The 22,008-nt window shown below is 36.9% G+C and overlaps 2 protein-coding genes across 4 annotated transcripts in view; one reads left to right on the top strand and one right to left on the bottom strand.

Annotated features, from left to right (window-relative positions):
- Positions 1-22,008, top strand: part of LOC105197141 (cAMP-specific 3',5'-cyclic phosphodiesterase) — a 340,602-nt gene that overhangs the window by 102,688 nt on the left and 215,906 nt on the right. The window lies entirely within an intron of this gene.
- On the bottom strand, positions 13,898-15,825 carry LOC105197142 (elastin). The gene is made up of 2 exons (XM_011163382.3): positions 15,712-15,825; positions 13,898-15,267 (listed from the first exon to the last, which is right to left on the bottom strand). The coding sequence occupies exons 1-2, from the start codon at positions 15,724-15,726 to the stop codon at positions 14,038-14,040; spliced, it is 1,245 nt and encodes a 414-aa protein (XP_011161684.1). The 5' UTR covers positions 15,727-15,825; the 3' UTR covers positions 13,898-14,037.

The following is a 22,008-nucleotide window of genomic DNA, read 5'->3' as shown; positions in this document are numbered from 1 at the left end:
TTCAGTGAGAGAATATTGAACTTTAAAAATTTTAAATATCAAATCCAATTAACCTGGCAACTTTATGTACATATGAAATAAAATGACGTGCAGAGCTTACAAGTAAAAAAAAAAAAAAAAATTTTACGCGTAAAATAAAAGTGAAGCTCTCGTTTATTACTGAACAACTTTTTAATTAAATTATTAAATCGTCTAATTAAATCATCGGCTCTAAGGAAGAATCCGTTCTTCAATTGTTAAAAAGGTGTTCGTATTTCAAGCACATTTCAGATACAATCAATAAACAATTTAATTCTGTACTAGAAATCTAGTCGATAAGTAATATGTGTTTCGTCAGACAATCTGGCCGCATGGTGTACAAAACCAGCAATAATGCGTGCCAAGCAGCCATCACCGAGGTTCATATTTACCTCTTCATGTCATCCGTGCGAACGATATCGCCTCATTTATGCTGCGTATTTAACGTTAATCTTTGAAATTATCTATTTATGCAAGCCCTTCTATCGGCGTATCTTCACGCTTTTAACGCTCACTGCGGCAATACCATTTTCCCATGATAACACTGTTTTTATATTATAAATATCGCGTATCATGGGATAACAAATAAAGTGCTATTTTTGGATAATTGGTATTTTAATGAATGGGAGTTAAAATCGTATATTTTAAAATTATTGTATTTTCCTGCTATTTCTTCATGGATAAATCATAGTTTGCGTATCATTACGGTTGGATTGTGATATAAGAGGGTAATTTTATATTTTTCAGTTGTATCTTATTAATCATGCTCGAGAATCTTATTACCGTCTATATAATTTATCTAAAACAAGTTACCCATAAAAGATTATATTGCTTTCTATAATTTTATATTAAACTCATCTATGTGTTGATCGTTATCTTCTAAAACAACATCCACGCAAGGAAATCGACCCTGCAGCTAATTCGATTGCTACCACGACGGTTAAGCGAATCACAGAAAATTGAATCAGCCGGTGCAAAATCACGCTGATCGAACGTAATGTTCAATGTGACCCGTTTGCAGGATATATCCTCGTAGAATGGTAACCTGCTCGAGAGGGTGCACGTTTACATCGCTGTCAGTGTTTATCACCTGACGTCACCTGCCACCCTCCGGCGAACGGGTAGCAGGCTTCTGGCAAGGGATAGGGGGCGGGCAGGTTGGGTTTGCAGGTTCGTTCGTTCGTTCGTTCGTTCGTTCGTTCGAGGCGACGGCGATAGGGGAAGTTGGTCGCCATGGCTACCATGGAGGGGTTTCGACGAAGGAGTTTAGGGGATCGATGCCGCCAGTAGCGTAGCATCAGGTGGCTTGAGGTCGTTCGAGTTTCCACCCCCTTCCGGCGGAGGCGTCCAACAAGTGGGGCTTCCCTATAGGGTGACTGGCTCTATTGGCGGCCAGCTGGATACACCGTGTGACACGTACAGGTCAGGGATCTTTCTGAGTCTTCGTAGATCGACCTAGGTTACGTATACTTTTGTGGATGACCGAGGTTACTCCGTTTGACATTTGTCAAGAATCGTGGAGTTTACAGCACACGTGTCACCTTGTGATCTCAAAATGTTTTTCAACTTCGGTATATGTTTCGTTTATATTTTGATTCGATTACAATCCTTTGAGGATTGTGCAAACTTTTGCAATTTTATTTTAGGCAAAAAATTAGAAGCCATTAAACTGGCTTCATCGAATGTGAGTTTTATTACCTCGAAAATAATTTTCTTTTTCCTAATTTTAAAATAATTTGATTTATCAGATCTAGTTCTGCGGGTATAAGAATCGTCTCACGCATAATGAGGGAACATAATATTATGACAATGGCCAACTATAATAATGTTTGGCGACGTTTAATTAAATTACGAATTGTTTGTCGCCGTTGATGTAACGGATCGTGTTTCCAAATTTAATTTAATACCACTTGCTGCGACAAGAAAGCACACTCGACACTACAGATAGTAATAAGCTTTTTAATGCTATTTCAACTTGTTATTAAAATAATGTGTTATTAAAAAATCTTTTGTGATGTAATGTAAAAATACGTTATTACACAGCTTGATTCTCATTATTTGAGAAACCCATAATATAAAGAACCCATTATAAAAGTGCTCCTTACAGAAGATTGTGTATAGTATTACTTCTTTTATTCCAAGTTTTGATAGGTAACTGTATCCGTCCGTAATCTGATCTCAGAAACATTTTCCCGGTAAATTCTTCTGGGCAATATGCCCGCGAAATTTTATGGGCAGGGAATCGATATTCGCGAAATGCAATTCGAGTATTACGCATTCCATTACCGGTTCTCCGAGTGCATACTAAATGGGGAGGCGCATAATGACTAATCTATATATGCATACGTAATTGTCATTTATGGCTAAGCTTTACATCACTGCTCTGAAATGAGAATAAATAACATTTTAAATGTTGACAACCCACAAATAAATTGGGTTGAGATGAAGAAGTTTGTCGCGTTTCTTCTAAGTGAAATACCAATACAATATTTAGATATTTTTACATAGATTTATTCAACCATGTGTTGCGGCTGCGAACTTTTGTTCCAACCCAATAAATCCATTCTTTTGCCTTCTAGAGCGTAAAATCTCTTTCCAAGAAAAAAATTGCTTTTGGTAAAATTAATTACGTCAAAATGACGCCATTTCCATTAATGAAATCCGAAATTCTATTTATATGTGGCCTTATTTGCAAAATATACCTATCGTTTTTTTTTGGCATCGTCACAGAATCTCTTGTTATGTTAAATCCCGCAGCATCGTACAAATGATAATCTAGGTTTAACCGAATTGCGCTTGAACGATCACGGGAATCACAATGAAATCCGACGAATAATCTTTCCGTCGTCAGTGTTGTCACTATTGCGTTGATTAGAAACTCTATCTCTCTCTCTCACACACCCTTTCTTCCTGTCTCTTACGTGTTATCTCGTCGCACAGCGAATCCGCAATTCTCATTCTGCGTATTTCAAGTTCGTCGGCCAACTCGTAGCAATCCCGCTCATTGTCAATGTGCTTCGCTTCTGTATGTATTCCCTTTCTCAGAGAGTATGGTCCCGTCCTCGGTGATAAAAAGAACAAAACGCGAACGAAATAAGAAGGATCTTATCCGCTTTCGCAAAGAGGGCGGATACTGAACACTCTAGTAGACTACTAGGAGAGCGAAGGGAGCAGTTTCTGAAAGCAATGCTGAAAAGTAGACAAAAGGAAAAAGATAAGGATCGTTGTTCGAAGAGGAGGAGGAACAAGTGCGAAACAATGCATTTCACGTCTAACGAGAGCATCCCTATCTTTTTGAAACATACATTTTTTAAATACCTTACGTAATACTATTTACGTAACAATATTTACGTAACAATATTTATATCACATTTTTATTAAACTGTTTACACTGTATGCGCGGGATTATTAAAAAGATTATTAACAACAGTTAAATTTCATAACACATGAGTATCTCTATTTAGAAGCTGTGACTTTCAGGAAATTATTAATCTGCGGTGAATAAAATTTTCATAAAATTAACTGCAAACGGATTACATTAATAAATATAATAAATGAAATAAAAATGCGTCTCGCTCTGGCAGAGCCGGTTTTTTTTCAAATATAGTAGCGTAATAAAGATTCCATATGTAATAAAATTATTGTTATATTAGCATACAGTTATCGAAATAATTAAGTGGCTCACAAAAATGAAAAGGTTGACAAATGTTAGCGATTACTGTATGTTTTATGCTGCACCTATCTCGAGCTTTTTTTTTACGTCCAATAAAAGTGATCCGCATATTGTTAGGCGTATCGTATTTCTTCGAACAAAGGTAGGAAATATGAGATTTTTCAAGAAACATTGTGGTTGCGTCTGTAGTGTTCTCGTAGGTAGAAAGGGTAAAATGAAAGTTCTAGGAGCTTTCAAGGCGGGAAGAAAGAAGCGCGATGATATCGAGCTTTGTGAAGCGTCTGTTGTACCCAATCTGTGTGAACGAAGTTCGTGGAAATTGAATAACATCACTGGCCATTGTCCTAGTATTCTTTGAAAAATTCTGGGAGATTATTTGCTCGATAATATTACTTAGCAAGTAATTTTATCATGATTAAATTATATTAATTGTATATGCATATTTTAGAGACTGAATATTTAAATTGAGTTAAATTAAATTACGATAATAATATTGCGCTGTTTAATGTGGCAATTTTATTACACGGGAGAATTTTAATTTCGAGTTCTAATGGCAAAACGTGGTTAATTAGATTAAAAAGATATCCGACGCAATTTGCGTTTTCATTTCCGCTCGAAATATTGTTTCGTGATTGTACAATGTTATTTGCATTTGAGATTTTTCATGATCACGCTTAGCAATTGGCTCTAATGGATTTTCGTGTAGATAAACTTGTAGATTGCGCGAACAAAATTTCACTGGCGGTGTCGCTGAATGGCGTCGGATTATGGACACTGGCAGCGTAATTATCGGAGCGTGTAGTACTTGTCTCTCGCCACCGATAAGTATGAAGCATTACCGCACGCTTTACCGCGATAAACGCCAATTTCATTCGTGTGAATTGCGAAATAATACGCAGTTGCAATCTCGGGGTCGGACGAGCGTTCAGCATGGCTTAGCGAAATTAAAATGCACGATCTCTCGTCTGGATGGAACGTTAAACGTAGGAAATGGCGTACAAACAGAATATTGATGTTACCGTCATTTATGCGGTAGCACGCGGTTAAAAATTATATCTAGCGCGAATAAAAAAAGAGAAAACTAAATAAAACGGAAGTTCGCGCGCAGCGGACAGATGGGGAAGAGGGGACTCTCGCGAATTCTCCGTATTCTGAAGCTCTTCGCGTGCGCGGGGTTTATGTGGGAAGTTGTGGTAACTTTTTCCCGCCACTCTGCGAAGCGCATCCGCGAAACATTTTTCACGAGGCACGCTCAAAAATGTGGCCATGAATAAATCTTCCGTCGGAAATAACAGTCGGTATGAAGTCACTCGTTTTGAAACCACTCCAAAAAGCATGTAATTTATGAACGCCAAGCGAGCATGCCGGGGTACTTGCGCCATATTATTTCAAGAAGGCCTTAAAGACGTGCAATTTTTCCGCATTTTATCACGCCAGGGATCCCATTATCTTACAATCTACTTTGTTTCATTATCATATTTAAGTCCTCCGTGGAGAGTATAAAGTAAAGGAGTAAAGTGAGCTTTTTAGTAAAATATCTCGCGCGCAATGTAACGTTACGTAAAATTAAAACCCCCGGGTATTTGGTGACATGCGGATATAGAATTTTTGCATGGAACTTCATTACCGGCTCAGAACGTGCAATTTCCTGGATAATGAGTTTTTGTCGTTTTTGACTCCGCGAAGTTATGAAAAAAGTTGTGAAAATCCATGTGCATCCAGTCACATGATCGTCCGCAAAAGAGAAATCTGATACGAAGCAATCTCCATTACTTACTAAAATAAAATGTAGCTTTAAAAATTTAAATCTCCACTTTGTATTTTTATTATCTGTACACGAGTTTGCTCTTCATTGCGGTTTTTCCTTGAAATGACAAATTTGCAAAAAACTTTTGTTTGCCATTCTTTTTTTAGTCGTTACGACGCAGGCAACTTCTACGATCCTTTGCCCCTTTGACGATCTTACTCGCTCGGAGAAATAATGCCAAGATTTTCATGTCGTAAATTATCAATGTAACTAAGACGCATTGAAACTTTTCAAGACTCAATGTGATCCGAGGCTCGAACAACGGGAGCAACCTTAGAAGTTTTCAATGCGTCGGCAATGAACTCGAATCATAAATCGCGAACAATCGCCAACTTTTGCGTCACGCTTATGTATTTGTATTCCGTTATACATGGCGCATGTGTTATTGTTGAAGTCGCTTTAAGTGAGCTGCTACAGGCTATTGTTGACTCTCGTCGGATAGCGCAGCGTCGATAAATGCACATTCACGGCACGACAGTTACTTTAATTAAGTCCCGTCATGTTACACGATTACGAGCATAACGCGTGGGGTTTATGCGTGTTTATTCCCTTTACATGTACCGACACATTGACGCATCTACTCTGTGAATTGAAATATTCTTGCGGCGCAATATTACTCAAATTACATTCTGGAAATAATTAAAATTTTTTATTGAAAAATTTCTTCTGAATTAATAACTTTCTTTTAAAAAAGAAAACACACGTAAATGATAAATATATATTTCAAGATTACCGCTTGTAATGTTAATATTTCGATTAAATTTTAATAAAAGTATTTTTTTACGGAGAACCATGACATAAATACAATGTTCTTCTATGTCAAGTTTACATTTATTTGAGTTATTTATTCACGATGGGAAGACGTGCAATATTTCAGAAACGTTTTGAACTCCGCGATGCCTTATTTGGTCGGTAGCGCCACTATGCTGATTACCTGGAGGTTCTTTGCCTTTTCCGTGCACGCGTTCATAGCGACATATTGCCTGCCTGCATCCAGAGGAGCCTGTATTCATAGGAGCTTTTGTAGCACGTAACGATGGTAAACTCGAGAAAATAATAATCTTGTTGATGACGCTCGTAGCTGTGTGCAGCACGCATATATAGGGCGACGCACACTTATGCGAGATGGTGCTCGATAGACTCATCGATATTGACAAAGTTACGTTCACTCTCCCACGCGATAGTACGTCTTGTCGTTCGAGAAAAATAGTCTTTCAGAGTTCATCAGCCGTAGGTGGTAGAAACCGGCCATCGTGCACACGGGCTGGTTAGTTCTCAGCGAAAAACTTGGCGAGTACACCGCGAGCACCATGCCTATTCCCAGCTCTTACGGTTGAGCATGGTGGTGCGCTTCAACTTTGTTTCGCTGTACATTTTATGAGCTATCAAAAAGGAAGAAAAAAAGTTGTGTTCATTTTATTGATCTTTTGTTGTTCTCGCGAAGGCGAACACTTTTTTTGGTCTCCAGAGAGCCAGACAGTTAGAAATAGAGTATTTTCCAACCTGTTAACGTGAAATGCAAAAGTTTCGAAGTTAAATGAAGGACTTTCTGAATCAAGTACAGAACCTTCGTCATATTTTCTACGAAATATTGAACTTTCTCTTTAGTTTAGTTTCTCTTCACCATGTCACGGCAACTAGTACCGTAGTTTCATACGATACATGTGCACGTCTCTACAAGCGAGGATAGAAGCGTATACCACCCTCTTGTCTTGATGAACGCATATACACTACCCGTCGCTGCTCTGTGATACGTCATGCGATAAATTCATATCAGCCTCGCACGTTAGCTAGACATTTAGGTAATCCTGTATCGTTCGTAGTCTATAGTTATGTTCAATTGTTGTTATGCGGCATTCAATCGAGATGTTTCGTGTAAGACGTTCGATGATTTATCATCGCATAGAGTCTCAACACGCACGAGGTAATTGACTTCAGGCTTAGGTGATATTGTAATTTTCTGCAAGATAAATGAAACACTCTAAACACAGATTTAATCATTTGCTGTACATATATCAAAACAAAATTTAATTAAATATTACTGAAGCATAAGAGATATTATGTACTTAAGAGAGAAGTTAATTTTGTTGGAATATTATAATTACGTATAATAATTCTTTTTACATTGAAAAAAATTCTTTATATTTAAGTAAAGTTATTTATTTTAACATCATTTTTTTCCCTTGAGTTACAAAAATATTTTCCAAGTTTAAAGAAATAAATTATTTTATACTAGCCAATATTTATTTAAATCAAAAAAATAATGTTAAATACATTTATTTAAAAATAAAAAAAACTTTTTTTCAGTGAGTGTATAATTTTTTAGATTTTTTAAATTTATATGTCATATGAAGAAATTTATCATAATTCAGACGTTAATTTTTAGAGAGATAATTCTACTCGATAAGAGCTGCATCAGTGATACTTCAGTTATCCGTCAACTATCTCTAATTAGCATATAAAGTCGTTTACTCATATTGTTTCGAGTACCAGTTTATTTTTCGATGAGATACAAGTATTCGCTGTGTTGGTGTACACGAACGGGAGAAAAGTGCTCTTCTCGTGGCTTCTTCAATTATTTTATCGGATGATACAATATCTCTCGCGAGTTGCAAATTGTCCGCGGTATATTTCAGCAGAAATTCTCCCCGGGGAGGTTTCATCACGAGGAGAATCGCTGGAACCACTCGTAGAATTACAACAGACAGATTTGTCGGAGTTTGCTTGGATAATTGTCGCGGACTATCTCCCTCCCGTAAGTAAAGTGAAAATTATTATGCGTCGCGCACCGTGCTTGTGGCCGCTACATCCCCGCAGTAGTATTGTCTTCCAGATCCTGTGATAATGCCGGACACGTCGCTCCTTGCTGACGCCTTTGTACTTGTGAAAATCCCGTAATTTAAGTGGCGCTCGAAGAGCCGCCCCCCACCCGGGTGGTTCGTTTACAGTTTGCGCGGCGGAACAAAGGAGCATGGCCGCGATGAACTCGTTTACGACTTCACGGGCAGAATTCAGCAGCACCTCGGGGTGTCGATTTTCGGGCAAAACGTATATTACGGGCATCAAAATGGAGTGTGATAAGAATCTCGAGGTCACGAATAACGGCGTAGATTTCTCTCGTACGACGCGTTTTGCAGAATTTCAAAAATGACATCATCCTCTCTCTTTTTCATTTTTTTTTCTTTTCGAAGCGCCGTTTCGGAAACGTAATTTTTCAAAAAAATAGAAGTCGCTCTGTTGCCTGTATCACGTTATGATTTTTACGCGTCTGTGAAAGTAATCGCGTGAACGCCCAATTCAATTAATTCGTCAATCCAACAGGTTGAAAGGTTTGTTATTGTCCGCGAAGACTCGATGGCTGATAGTTGTTTGTTCAGGTTGATAGGTTGAGCGTGACCGATCAAGACCATCTAGGCTCTTGAATAAATTTACAATCGTAGACGAGGGTGTGGCGAGATCTTAACGGGGCGAACGGGTCGTAATAGTGCGGTTTATACAATTGCATAAAGTTCTTAGCATTTGCGAAGTTGTAATAGAATGGATAAGCCAAAGTCTAATTGCTCCATTTACAAACAGTAAAGATTATTATATCGTTGCATAAGTTTTCGAGATCGTCCGAGCAAAGTACCACTCTTCTCTTGAGAGGTTGTTTACGAGCTAATTTCCGTAACTGGTTTCGTAATGCTTCGTGTCGTAATTTACCAAAGTTGCCTTTCTGGTTTCTATGGAATTATTTGTGGCATTAGTTGAATCACTGGTTTTTAATTTTCGTATCACGCACACATAAATTGTGCATTTTTGTCAACCGTGGAACACGCATGCATACACGTTAACATGTACGCGTAATTGCGCGCGTTTAATGTAATCAGTCACGTCAGATACGCCCAACAGCGAGAGTTAAATTACATCCGTAATCGGTTGCTTTGATCAAGATTTGTACGTAAAATCTCTTATAGTAAGATTAAAATTTTTATAATAGAAATTTAAAATACTGCTGCTTTATATTCCCTGAGATGTCACGGTTTAAATTGAAACTAACTCACCATAAATTTAACAAGGTAAGGAGAATTAATGTCTTTTCTCTTTAGAGTCGTTAAAAGCGTGCTCTAAAATAAAAGTTGACAGAGCTCGAAATTCTTATTTAAACTGTTCTCAAATTGTTCGCTCTCAAATATATTTGCACAGCACTTACCGCAGAGTGTTACCAGTACGAACATACGTTACTTCCCTCTTGAATCATTCGGTGGAAGCGAATTTCTCGCGAAATCGCAGAGGTCCTTCACTACTCGGTCCCAAAAACGTCGGCGAACATCGGGAAACGGCCGGTTAATTTGAAAGCCCTGTCGATAAGCATCGACAGCAAAGTTATTTTAAAGTTACTCGTAGTTCTGGAATCCTTGGTAAGTGGAGACGGTTCAGAGAAATTTCGAGAATTCTTATTGCGTCGAGATACGCGATGGTATTTATATAAAGAAAGCAAGCAACGTTTTGCGCGCTCCAACTTTAAATAATATGCGTAAAAGTTGATATGTGCTCGTGACGCCTTAAGCTATTTTGCAGAACTTGTCAAAGACGCTTTCACTCGCGTTACATCTTTTATACGACGATTTTTGCAATTTTTGACTTTGAGACTTATTCAAACAACAGCTTTTAACTTCGATACAGATTAGACTTTAATAAAACACTTAGATTATAGTTTCAGTACTTAAAAGGTTAGCCTAATAATCATTGAGCTTATGTGATATGGTCATTGAGGATATTGGGTGGTGTACATCAAGACGGTTAATATTGTCAGAATGGGTAATTTCGATCAATAGATCAAATTGACATGTATCTACGGTCAGTAAGTACCGCCCATGACCGAAAATAAGCCAGCTATAGTTTTATTTTTATAGTATTTATCGAAGTAAGAACATCTTCAATTTTGAATTACAATTAATTTATCATTTGAAACGATTTCATTGCGTTTCTGATGATTTAGCTAACCGCAATTGAAATCAAGTATTTTGCGGTGGGGTCGGAAGGGTTTGTTGGAAGATATGCGAAATAATCCTTCGGGATTACTCTTGTACACACATGATACAACGTGATATTGCCAATATATATCTGACCTAGATCTATCTCAGAACATTTCAATGAGAGTCTCACGAGGATAAGAACTTAACGTTGGGTTTTCTTTACGTTACTGGTTTATCTCTAATTAATATTTAAAGTAATTAAGCAACGAAGTAAGTGATGGCAATAATTACAAGTGAAAAAATTAACCTGTTTTTGTAAAAAAAACATGCGATAAAAATATGTGTTTCAGCATATCGATCCAAATTTTGATAAAACGGTGACAATATAATACTTTCTATACGTCTTACTCTTGACAAAAAAATTTTAAATTCCGTTTGACAAATGTAAGATCGAGTCATGTAGTTTGCTATGTATATGTCTAATTAGTTCTGTTCTGGAATACTAATATTACCTCGCTCTATGCCGCACGTGCGCTACTTTATATTTGAACGTGAAAATTAATTTCTAAAATCATTGCTGTACGGAAGTTAGGCGCGTGCGTTGTTACACGAAAATCGGGCGTGCATTATGTTGACGCAAGTGAAATCGCACGGCTTTGATCCCTGAAACTAAATAATACGGTTTGCACAGGCTTCAAAGTGAATCACAGCACGGGATAAATTCATTTGTATAATCTCGGCAAAACGATCCGTTTTTACCAAGCGGTTTTTTGAGAAAATTAGAATATAAATGCGAGACTAAAGCAAAAATGTATATAACGGATGAATGTCTTTTTCGCGTTTTATTTTCTTCGGGATGATTTTTGCAAAAAGAAAATAAAGTTACAATGGAATGCTGTACTCCGGTACTACATTGACGCAAATAAAAACAATGTAGCGTAATGAAAACATTTCGCAGTAATTCTTTACGTTTATTGCTCAAAAGTGTTTTAAAACAGATAGAAAATACAAAAAAGTATATTTTTTTATCTCATTCGGAGCGATGCGTTTTTTTTTTTATTTCTTTTGACGATTTGTTCTGCTGTAGACGGAAAAACTATCGCTCTGTACGCAATTCCGTACGAGCGGGCAAACCCGACTATTTACTCGATCGAGTCACGCGAAACGGATCGGATGTGAATCGATATGTGCAAACAAGATGTAATCGTGTGCCGCAAAGTACAGTAAATTAGAATGACGATCTGTCAATATATCACGTTTATTGTCCACAGCAGCTAATTTTATTGTCGGAGATCTTTTGGAGCGAGATTCGTTAATATTTATAAAATGACGTATACTATAATATGCAGGAGTTGTCCTATATTCTCGCTCCACTTCCTCGATTTATGCAGTAGTACTTTCTGCTAAAAATTAGAAATATTACCTTAATTAAAATGAAGTTTGCTTATAAGTTAAATGAATTTATCCGTTTACATATTTAAAGATGAAATCGTCGCAAATGCTTGCTTTGAAATAGTTCTTTTTATAACTTTTAAAAAAATTGCTGTTTGAAAAATATTATAAATATTGATTTCTTGTTTGTTTCAGGTGAGTTTGGAGTTATTCAATTGCATATCAAATACGGTTTGTCGTACTGTAAGTTATGATTTTTATTTTAATTATTACGATGTTAATTACGATGATCACTACATAGCCAAGTTTGGTCGTTGATAAAGGGGGTCTCTGTTTTTCTTATCAATAATATTACGTCGGTATGGTAGACATCTGAACGATAAATAATGCTGGTTCATGGTATCGACGCGGTTACATTTTCTTATCAACTGTTGTGATTGTAGTTGATATATGAAGACTACAAATTTATATAGTGAATTTTTTTTCGAACAATTAACAACTTGACGTCAAACGCGAAGATTTCTTAAAATCTGTGTCCTTAAACTACTTGAAATATAAAAATATACTGCTTTCTCAAATGGAAGCAAACTTTATTCCAGCAATCTCGTTGAAAGCTTCAAACGGTAATGTCCATTTCTTGTGTATCATCACAAATTGACTTGGTCCCACAAAACGAGTTCAAACAAAAATACTATTGTTATCGTTCGTAGAAAAAGTAAATATTTTACTTACTGTGAAGCAAGACTATAATAATATTACTTACAAAAAAGTTGGCCGCAAGAATTTTACATAAAACAATTTATTAAGCATATACATTACGTAGAAATATTACACAATTTTTATCGACATTAAAAAATTTTTTTCCCGTCATTTTTATTAAAAATTAAATTTGTGTATTAAGTAACACTGAATTTATTAAATCTAAATTAATATTAAATAAATTTCTTTCTAATTGTAGTATACATATAAAAGTATAATCATATTTTTTATAATATTGTTTTCCAAAAAAGCAATTATAATACATAATTTACGTTTAATAGTGTATAAATTTTATAATTTTTATTATTATACGTAATTCTATTTTATGAAAATAAAAGATTCATGTTTCAATCAGCAGAAAGATAAAATATAAATTTAATTGGAATATTTTGCCTAATGGACTCAACTTTTTTATTCAGTGCTCCTTGTTCTTATCTGACTAGAAAAATCAATATGCGCTTTGACTATTCAAAGCTCCGATTTGTGTCAAGCTTGCAAGCATCGTGTGTGACGCGAGAGAGACTTTGTGACGTAATTACTCCTACCTTGCAAAACGCTGCTGGAGTCAATTGCATCGATTTCGTTGTATGTGCCACGTGCTTGCAGAGACACCTTTGTTCTAACCTTGCGAGGGGCGGGAAGGGGACAAGTGATATACGTTACTCCCAATTTTTTCATTTAAAACCTCGTTTTATCGATGAAATCCGTAAGATAGGCAATTTCTCACAAACGTTATAATTTTATGTTTGACAGACAGACGTAAAAACAAAAGAGAGATATCTCTAAAAAAATTTTATCACATTTTGACAAAATGTGACGAGGAATTTATTACGTTTTTGATATGCAACTTCTGGAACTTTTTAATACGCTCGGATTTTATAGTCTCGCATTTTGCATTAAATAATTTTATTCTTAGATCTTATTCTAAAATTATTCGAAGTGTTTTCTCCTTTTCTTCATTTTATGACAGGAAATTTTTAAAGTACTCTTTCTTTTATTTTTTTTTATTTTATTTTATTTTCGATGAGATTTACAAAAGAGGTATGTCTAAGTTATTGGACTAGAGAAATACGGAAATTTATTTTAGAAAATGCTGTGAATTCTATTGAAGATATTGAGATAAAAAAAAATTATAGTCTAAGAAGGATTGTTTACAGCTATGGTAACATTGTAATTATTCAACAAAAAGATATAAAACCTTAGACAATATTAGGAATCTCAGAGTGAGAGAGAGAGTCGCGTAACACAATCGCAATTAACATAACATAGTTAAATAACGACTCTGTGAGGTACGGTAAAAAAATATAAATTTATTCGACAACATACATAACGCAATTGGTACTGTGCACGTTCGGTCCGTGAATCACGTTCAAGAAGCGTTTCAAAAGACACACGTCCAATCGAGTTGTCGGCTTGAGTTTACCATTTCCTCAATGTAAGTGCGTACGAATGTGGGCGCCATTGATAAGAGGGTCGTGAGTGGCCACTACTGCTCCGGTGGTTCCCAAAGTCGGCTGCACGATAGAACTTGCCAGGAGTCCCGACCCGATTATCCTTCCGCTGCCGAGTCCAGTCGTGTATCCTCCCAGACCATAGCTTCCCAGACCATAGTGCTCGACGCCGCTGTTGAGACCAACGTGTTCCACACCGCTTGAGATGATGCCGCCATCCACCAAGCCGCTGCTAAAACCGGTGGTGCCCAAAGCCGCACCCGAGACTGTTCCCAGGCTGGATCCTAGACCGACGTATTCGTGGCCGGATGCAAGTCCAGACGCGAAGCCAACATGGGACGGGACGACGCCAACATGCGACGATACAACACCGACGGTCGACGGCACGACGTCGACGGTCGATGGCACGACGTTAACGGATGGCACGGAGACTGGAACGTGTCTTGTGACGGAGACTGGAACGGGGACTGGGTGTGATACCGGAACTGCTACTGGATGTGGCACGCGTACCTCGACGGGTTGCGCTACCGGAACTGGATAAGGACGGTCGACCTTTACGGGCACGTGACGAGTGATTGGGACAGGTACTGGTTGCGCCACTGGGACTGCATAAGGACGGTCTACCTTGACGGGTACGGGGTGCGGGACAGGCACGTGCTTGGTCACTTCAACGGGGACTGGCTGTGGCACCGGGACCGGCACTTGGACCTCGCGGTGTACGGTGAGGCCGGTGATGCGCTCGGTTTTAGCGTGTCCTACGGGCAACACGCCGAGTCCAGTGGTGTGACCACCAACGACGACAGGGCCGCCAGTGTAGTAACCTCCATAGCCAGCTCCGTATCCCAATCCGGTAGCATAGGCGGAAGCCAGGTTATTTCCCAGGGCGACTCCTGAGAGTCCCGACCCGATTATCCTTCCGCTGCCGAGTCCAGTCGTGTATCCTCCCAGACCATAGCCTCCCAGACCATAGCCTCCCAGACCATAGCCTCCCAGACCATAGCTTCCCAGACCGTATCTCAGGCCGTAGCCATGAGTGCCGAGACCGTAGCTCGGGATACCGCTTAGACCGTAGGTCGAGATACCGCCTAAGCCGTAGGACGAGATACCATCTAGACCATAACCGAGATGATGACCTAGACTCCGTTTGTCGTGTTTCTTCGGGTCTTCCTTCTTCTCGGCCGCTAACACGGCGGTTGCCAACAGAAGAATCTGCACATTTTATAAAAAAAAAAGAAAAAAAATTAATACAATTCTGAAGTATTATTTGAAGTCAAGGATAACGGTGGAATTGAACATAAAGTTCAATTTCAATAAATTTTACATTACCGTAAAATTTAATTATTAATTTAATTTATTTTAATTTAATCATAATTATTAGTTGTTTGCGTTAATTAATTAACATAATTTAATATCTAATTAAATAGTATATGCTTGTAAAGCATACGAGTACCGAGTGTACAATTTTAATGCAATCTCATTTATAAGGATAAAATTTATAAGGATAAAGCGAGTAATTCTGAATAGCAATTCTGAAGCAATTAATAACAAAGCAGTTAATAACGATAGAAGATATTATTAAAGAGGAAACGACAGTGAATAACTGCCTTTATGCACCGGCCTTATGCGTGTGAATAAGAGACTTCTTGGACTTACCGCGAAGAACTTCATTGTATCTCGTGGTAGTTTTGGATCGAGTGTGCCATCAGCCCGATCGGTCGGCGTTTTTATACGAAATGCCCGGTTCGCGATGTATGCGATTACTTTCACTGAAACGACGAGGAACACGCCCTGCTCCGCGATCCGCGCACCTCCCGATTATTTTTTCTGCGACTGGTCGGTCAGTTGGTCCATCCGATTCTCCGATCTGACGTAACGGCCAGAGCCGTGGCAAACTTGCTCTCGAAACGGGTCCGATTCCGCATTATTACGTGGCCGTTACGTGCGTAATTGTCTACATCTGTGTGTATAACGCTGTCCGTTACCTCATTTAATTCTTTTTGCAAAGGGCTAACTTTTACCAGTCGGTACGCGAGTCAGCGCTCGCGGCAAACGTCCAAAATCAGGGTCGATCGATATGGTAACGTCACGAAGGATCCGTAGCAAAAAAAGTTTGATACAATTTTTTTGTACATCGTAACAAGAGGATACACACATATTACATAATGCAGTGTATTGAAAATTATCTCTCTTTTCTCTCTTTGTAGATTCTTTATATTGTAAAATGATATGAGTAGTCCTAATCGCAAGATATCGAACACATTCTTCAATATTCTTTTCGATTTTACATTTTTTAAGGAAATTACATCTCAAATATTTTATCTAGAATTCTGAAGTAGAGGAAAAAATACTTTGTTCTACATTTTTTTAATTTCTTTGTAGAGAAAATCTTTTTTTTTTTACAATTGAATTGATAATACAAAGTTACGATTACATAACGTGTACTAGAAAAACGCTAATTTTTCTGACAAATTAAAAAATTTTTATAGCTTGATATTTTATGTGTGCGATATTTAATTTACATATTTTCGAGGTCCTAATCGTTTCCTTTCAGACCTTCGTAAAAAAGTCAGCATATGTATATATATCTATATATATATGTATATATGTGCTGACGTGTGTGACAAATTCAAGATATTATCCATTTTAATAATGCTTATTTTGCGATTCGACGGAATATAAATTACTTGATTTTCAATCGGAACTCGAAGATGTCGGCATCTTCCTAAAATATTTATTGGTGCTATATCCTGAAGGCATTTATTATCGTGCTGAGATGCGACGACGGATACGCGACGCTGAAAAATATCAGGCAAAAATCGAGTTACCCTTTAACGAGAAATTAACCAGTCTTTGCTGTTTGTTGTTCGCATAACTCGCATTGACGAATAAAAATTTATGTCTAATTTTCACTTGACAGAGATCGACGCGACACGGTTTCTATTTTTTGCAAAATGGTTGCGAAATAGCTTGTTGTTTTTAAAAGTCACTCACGGTATTTTCTCATATTGCACAATTCGCTATGAACCATTTCCGTTCTATAGCGCGACATAAATCTACACACCGCGGCATAACTCGCAGCTCGCAGCTCGGGATTTCGTAACCGTGTAGATTTTCATCTTAAGAATTGTCTCGACGAAGATGCACGTCCCTCCGCATGCATCGTGTCGATTTTCAGTAAGTGCTTTATATTCATGGCGCGCGTTTCCGCGAAAATGCGCTTTATTTAAATCGCACGAGGGGTGTGCCGTAAATGTAAATTGTATATCGTAAGGTGGCCATCAAGCGCGTTTCGCCACGTTTGCACGAACTAGAAACAGGAATATTCGGCATTTGCGGGTTGTTTTTGTTCGCGTGTAGAATTCCGTAAAAAGAGACAATTAAAACATTCGTGACCCCGCCTAGCGAAGATATGCCATTTTTTTGCTAATCTGAGTGCAGACGATGGATCGAAAATGCCAACTTGGAGACCGCTTGTCTGGAATCACCGAAATAAAATACTGGTTTACACCACATAGGCGAATTTATTTTAATTTATCGAGATATATCACTTGACTTAATTATAAAGAAACATACTGCTAATGCTAATGATGTTTGTCTCTCGCATTAAGAGATTTTTTATCGTTATTTTTTATTTTATATATTTTATTATACTTTACGCACATAAATAGCACATTAATTCTTCTCATTAATTTTTTACCAGGTCAACATTAACATTTATCGCCATTAATTTCGTAGTTAAAAAAATTCACGTATTTTAAAAAATAACCGATATTCCGCAAGTAATGGCAATGAAATATTATTCCGCAATTTTGGCACTTTCATATGCATAACATATCCTTTCCTTTTCGCGCGCGCCGCGAATAAAATTTCCACATAGCCTATTTTGGATGCTGCAAACCGCAAGGTAGAAGACGAAGGGAAGTGGAACGTGTTACAGAAAAATACGAGAACGATAAAAGGGGCGCCCTTTGCTGTCTCCTCTCCCGAATCCGCTTCCTGATTTCCTACGAGTCCCGGTGAAGTTTATGACATCGATCGTCGATAGCTCAATCGATTTTGCCGGTAGCTAGCCTTTTAATGCGGGTATTGCCCTCCTATTTTATCTCGGTAGTCTCGGTTGCCTTGAGTAAGCTCGTTATCTAAGAGCACGAAAGCAAGGTACTTAAGGTACTTTTCGTCAAGAGGCTTTTAATAATTTATACCGGAGGAAGTAACATTCTTCCATTAAGTATAAATTCCGCTGCTTTGAGCGACATGGCTCCGTATCATTAGCAATAGTGGAATTTCGACAGTTTTACTCTTTAGAGAGATGATGGTTTTAAATAATTATGAAAATAAAGTTGTAAATTACATCGGACGATATATTTACAATACATTTAAGTTACTCTGATAACCAGATATCATATGAATTGATACGAGAATTCATATAAATTGAAAGAATAAATCGCAGAAATGTATGCATCAATCGTTGTTAATTAAAATTTTGAAATGAAAATTGTCAAATGGAAATTGTTAAAATTTTATTTTTGGTTATTTGAGGCTAGTATTTTTTTTGCATTTTAAATGATTGTCCAATGATTGGAATATGGATATTTTAGAATACGCATATATTAATAAATTATTATTTGTCTTAATACTAATTGATAGCATTTATATTTAATAAATAAATACAAATATGCATGATTTGATGTAATTCTACCGTTGTGACTTGCGACATTCGTCATATTTGCTATTCATATAATTCATATATTTTCGATAAAAATAATGAATACTTTGAAATTCGCTGTACAATAGTTTTTGCAATAGCTGGACACTAATCTCGATCCGTCTTTAATCGAATAAAAAAATACATTTATGTATTGCTTGCTAATTTCTTGCACAAAGATCGACGTATATGTAATAACATGCAGGATGTCGATTGAAATTGGGTTGAAAGGGGCTCAATCGCCCTTTTGGTATTAACCGATCGGACGGAATCGTGGATATATTAACAATAGATGCGTAACGTAATAGTCAAAGCTCATGAATATGAAAATTTCTCGCCGCTGGCCATTTTGATTAACAATCGCGATAGGACAAGTTTCGGCATTACGATTGCACGATACAACGCAAGCAGGAGCGATAGTATTCGGTTCACGCGGCCTCAAATCGCGGGATGTATAATCCACCCGTGATTGATCCAGCGTGTAAAACGGTAATTCTTGAATATTACAAGAGACCCATAGCTATAATTCTCGATCGTATTCTCAATCGCGTACATACGAGATCGAATAACACAAGTCCTCTCGGGGGTGTGATATTTGCGAAGCATTTCGCGAATAACGTAGGATAATGATAAATAGGTACGCGTAAGGATCATTGAAGTTATCAATTCATTTATCTTGACCTTTCTTTTTTCATTTGTATTATATACATATGAATAATTGGCGCTCTTTTTTTAGTTTATTTTGAAAAACTAAAAAAGTTTGTAATATTATTGAGATTTTATGCAGTATATAATTTATTCAGTAAAATTGGTTTTTATTATAACAAATTTATTTTTTATTTGTTATATAAATGTATCTCGAAAATTGTATTTTTATTACAAGAGATTATTGTAAATCCATCGCGACGTTACTGTACGATAAAGCGAAATTCCACCGAAGAAAGAAGTATTATTAGCGAATTCCTCAAGGAAAACGGGAAGCAGGGAAGTATTACTTCTCTCAGATAAGACTGTAAATTCCGGTTGTGTCACTGTGCAAGCCCGATCTTTTGGTTCCGCTCATGCGTATATTCAAAAGTAAGAAGATTGGATGATGGGTGTTACATAACGGATGCAACTGAGCCGGTTTGTTACTACGTGCGTTCGCCTCTTTCTTCAGAAAAGCGTAATGAATCATTATGAAATTGCATATAAACGTTTTCTGTTACGACGTTGATTCGAAGTTCATGGTACGGATTACGCAAATTAATCTTCGTGAAATCATGCAACGAGTTCGTCGTTCGTTTTATCGCTCACTTAATAGTTATCGAAAAGGCATTTAATTACGACGTCAAAGCAAAGTTTCGTGGTATTTTAAAAATATTTATATAATAAAAATATATGCATTTATTATATATTTTACTATATTTATAGTAAAAATATGTTTTTTTATAACAGTTTTTTTTAATAGATTTTAAACTTCGCTCTGCAAGTATTGTCTTAATTGTGTCATTGCGATGTTTTACGCTACAGTAAATTATATCTCTACTTGAAGAGAGCTGAACATTTCTATGTTTCATGAAGAAACTTGTTAAAGAAATGCGTTGGCGGTTACGCTAAATAAGAAATTCTGTACTCTGGTGCGAAGTCAATTCGATACATGCACATGGTACATGCACTATATCATGCGAGAAAACGGGATTGTAGGATCAAACGTGCAAAATGCGCAGCGTTTTCTCAGTGCAACCAATATTTTCGATTTATATTCGAGTATTCGTTGAAAACGCGGTCGCAGCGTGCAACGCGAAACTTCGATATCGTGAATTCGCATCATCAGCGTCATCAACGAGAAATAGGATATTTACAAGTCTAGTAGAGTGTGTCGAAACTTCTGTCAGAGAATCGCTAAATCTGTTATAATGGAAAGGCAGACATAAAAGTTATGAAACGCAGGAGTTGCAGGACCCGTTTTTATAAGTAAAGCCAAAAATACCATTCTACACAAGCCAGTCTACACAAGGTTCTGGAAGATGCCGTGAAATTAACTTTAAATGTTTTAAATACTGAGCTCATCGTAGAAATTTCCGGTTTAATTATGGAATAAATTATGTAATAATAGCATCTGTTTTATGTAGATATAATTTATTTACTAATTACTGAAACAAGAATCGCTGTTCAGGTGACTCTCGATTATTAATGTAAATTACCACGGTCAGCTAGACGTTCAGATTAGCATACATTGCGCAATACGACTTTATCCAGTTCTGATGTAGGTATATGTATAGTACCAATTAGGATGCGCGCCTTTTGCGAAAATTCGGTCGCTTTACGAGACACGTTGCTTATGCAGCGATCAAAGTTAGCGCATGTCGAAACGGTGTGATCTTATACTTTCGCCGAGTATCGGTTTACGTCGGGCTATCAGCCAAAACTTGCTCGCCCATATGGACGTAATCACTAGAGTTACTTAACGTATTCTCTCTCCCTTTTATCTTACGTATTGAGTTTCCCATGGATATACATATATATAACGCGTCTCCTTTGCTCTTCTTCTTCTTCTTCTTCTTCTCTCTCTCTCTCTCTCTCTCTCTCTCTCTTATTACGTCATGCATAACTTGTATCAACGTTAAAAATTTGTCGATTCTACGATTGAACGTTTTTTGATAACAAAATTATTTACTACATATCAATTGTTTCTTTTCTTCTCTCAATTTTTGCGACTCAGCATGCCTGAATTATTTTACGACACAGCGATTTAATTTTCCATTTTTAATATTTATACTTCGAACTCTTATTGCAAATTATTTTATTTATTCGTTGACATTTTCTCGAGAGTCTCTAGATAATTAATTTTTTATGCAAATATATTTATTTTTATAAATAATTTAAGACTCTGAGAATAATAATTAAATTCACTAAGTTTATCTGTGTAAATCAATGCTGTTATTTCTGCGTGATACTCAATAATTCACGCAAAAATAATAGCGTTGGTACAGACAGGCAATCTTTGTGAATTTCATATTTTTATATGTGAGTAGTAGCTTGTAATATATATCGTAATTACAGAATACGATTAATAATAAGATAATATTTTATTTCATGGTAAAAAAAAATCGTGCAGAATTATTTTCAGTTCGCAAAGTGATATTGTTGCCATCATATCCGGAAGATCGTATTCTTTATTTCGATCGCGAATTTATTGTAACTATTTTCGAACTTCATCGCTAGAATATCTACCGTATTTTATTACGTATAATCGCGGTATC

Source organism: Solenopsis invicta, chromosome 15 (assembly GCF_016802725.1).
Source record: "Solenopsis invicta isolate M01_SB chromosome 15, UNIL_Sinv_3.0, whole genome shotgun sequence".
NCBI classification, from domain to species: domain Eukaryota; kingdom Metazoa; phylum Arthropoda; class Insecta; order Hymenoptera; family Formicidae; genus Solenopsis; species Solenopsis invicta.
The sequence above is the reverse complement of the archived record's forward strand: the minus strand, read 5'-3'. Positions and strand labels throughout refer to the sequence as shown.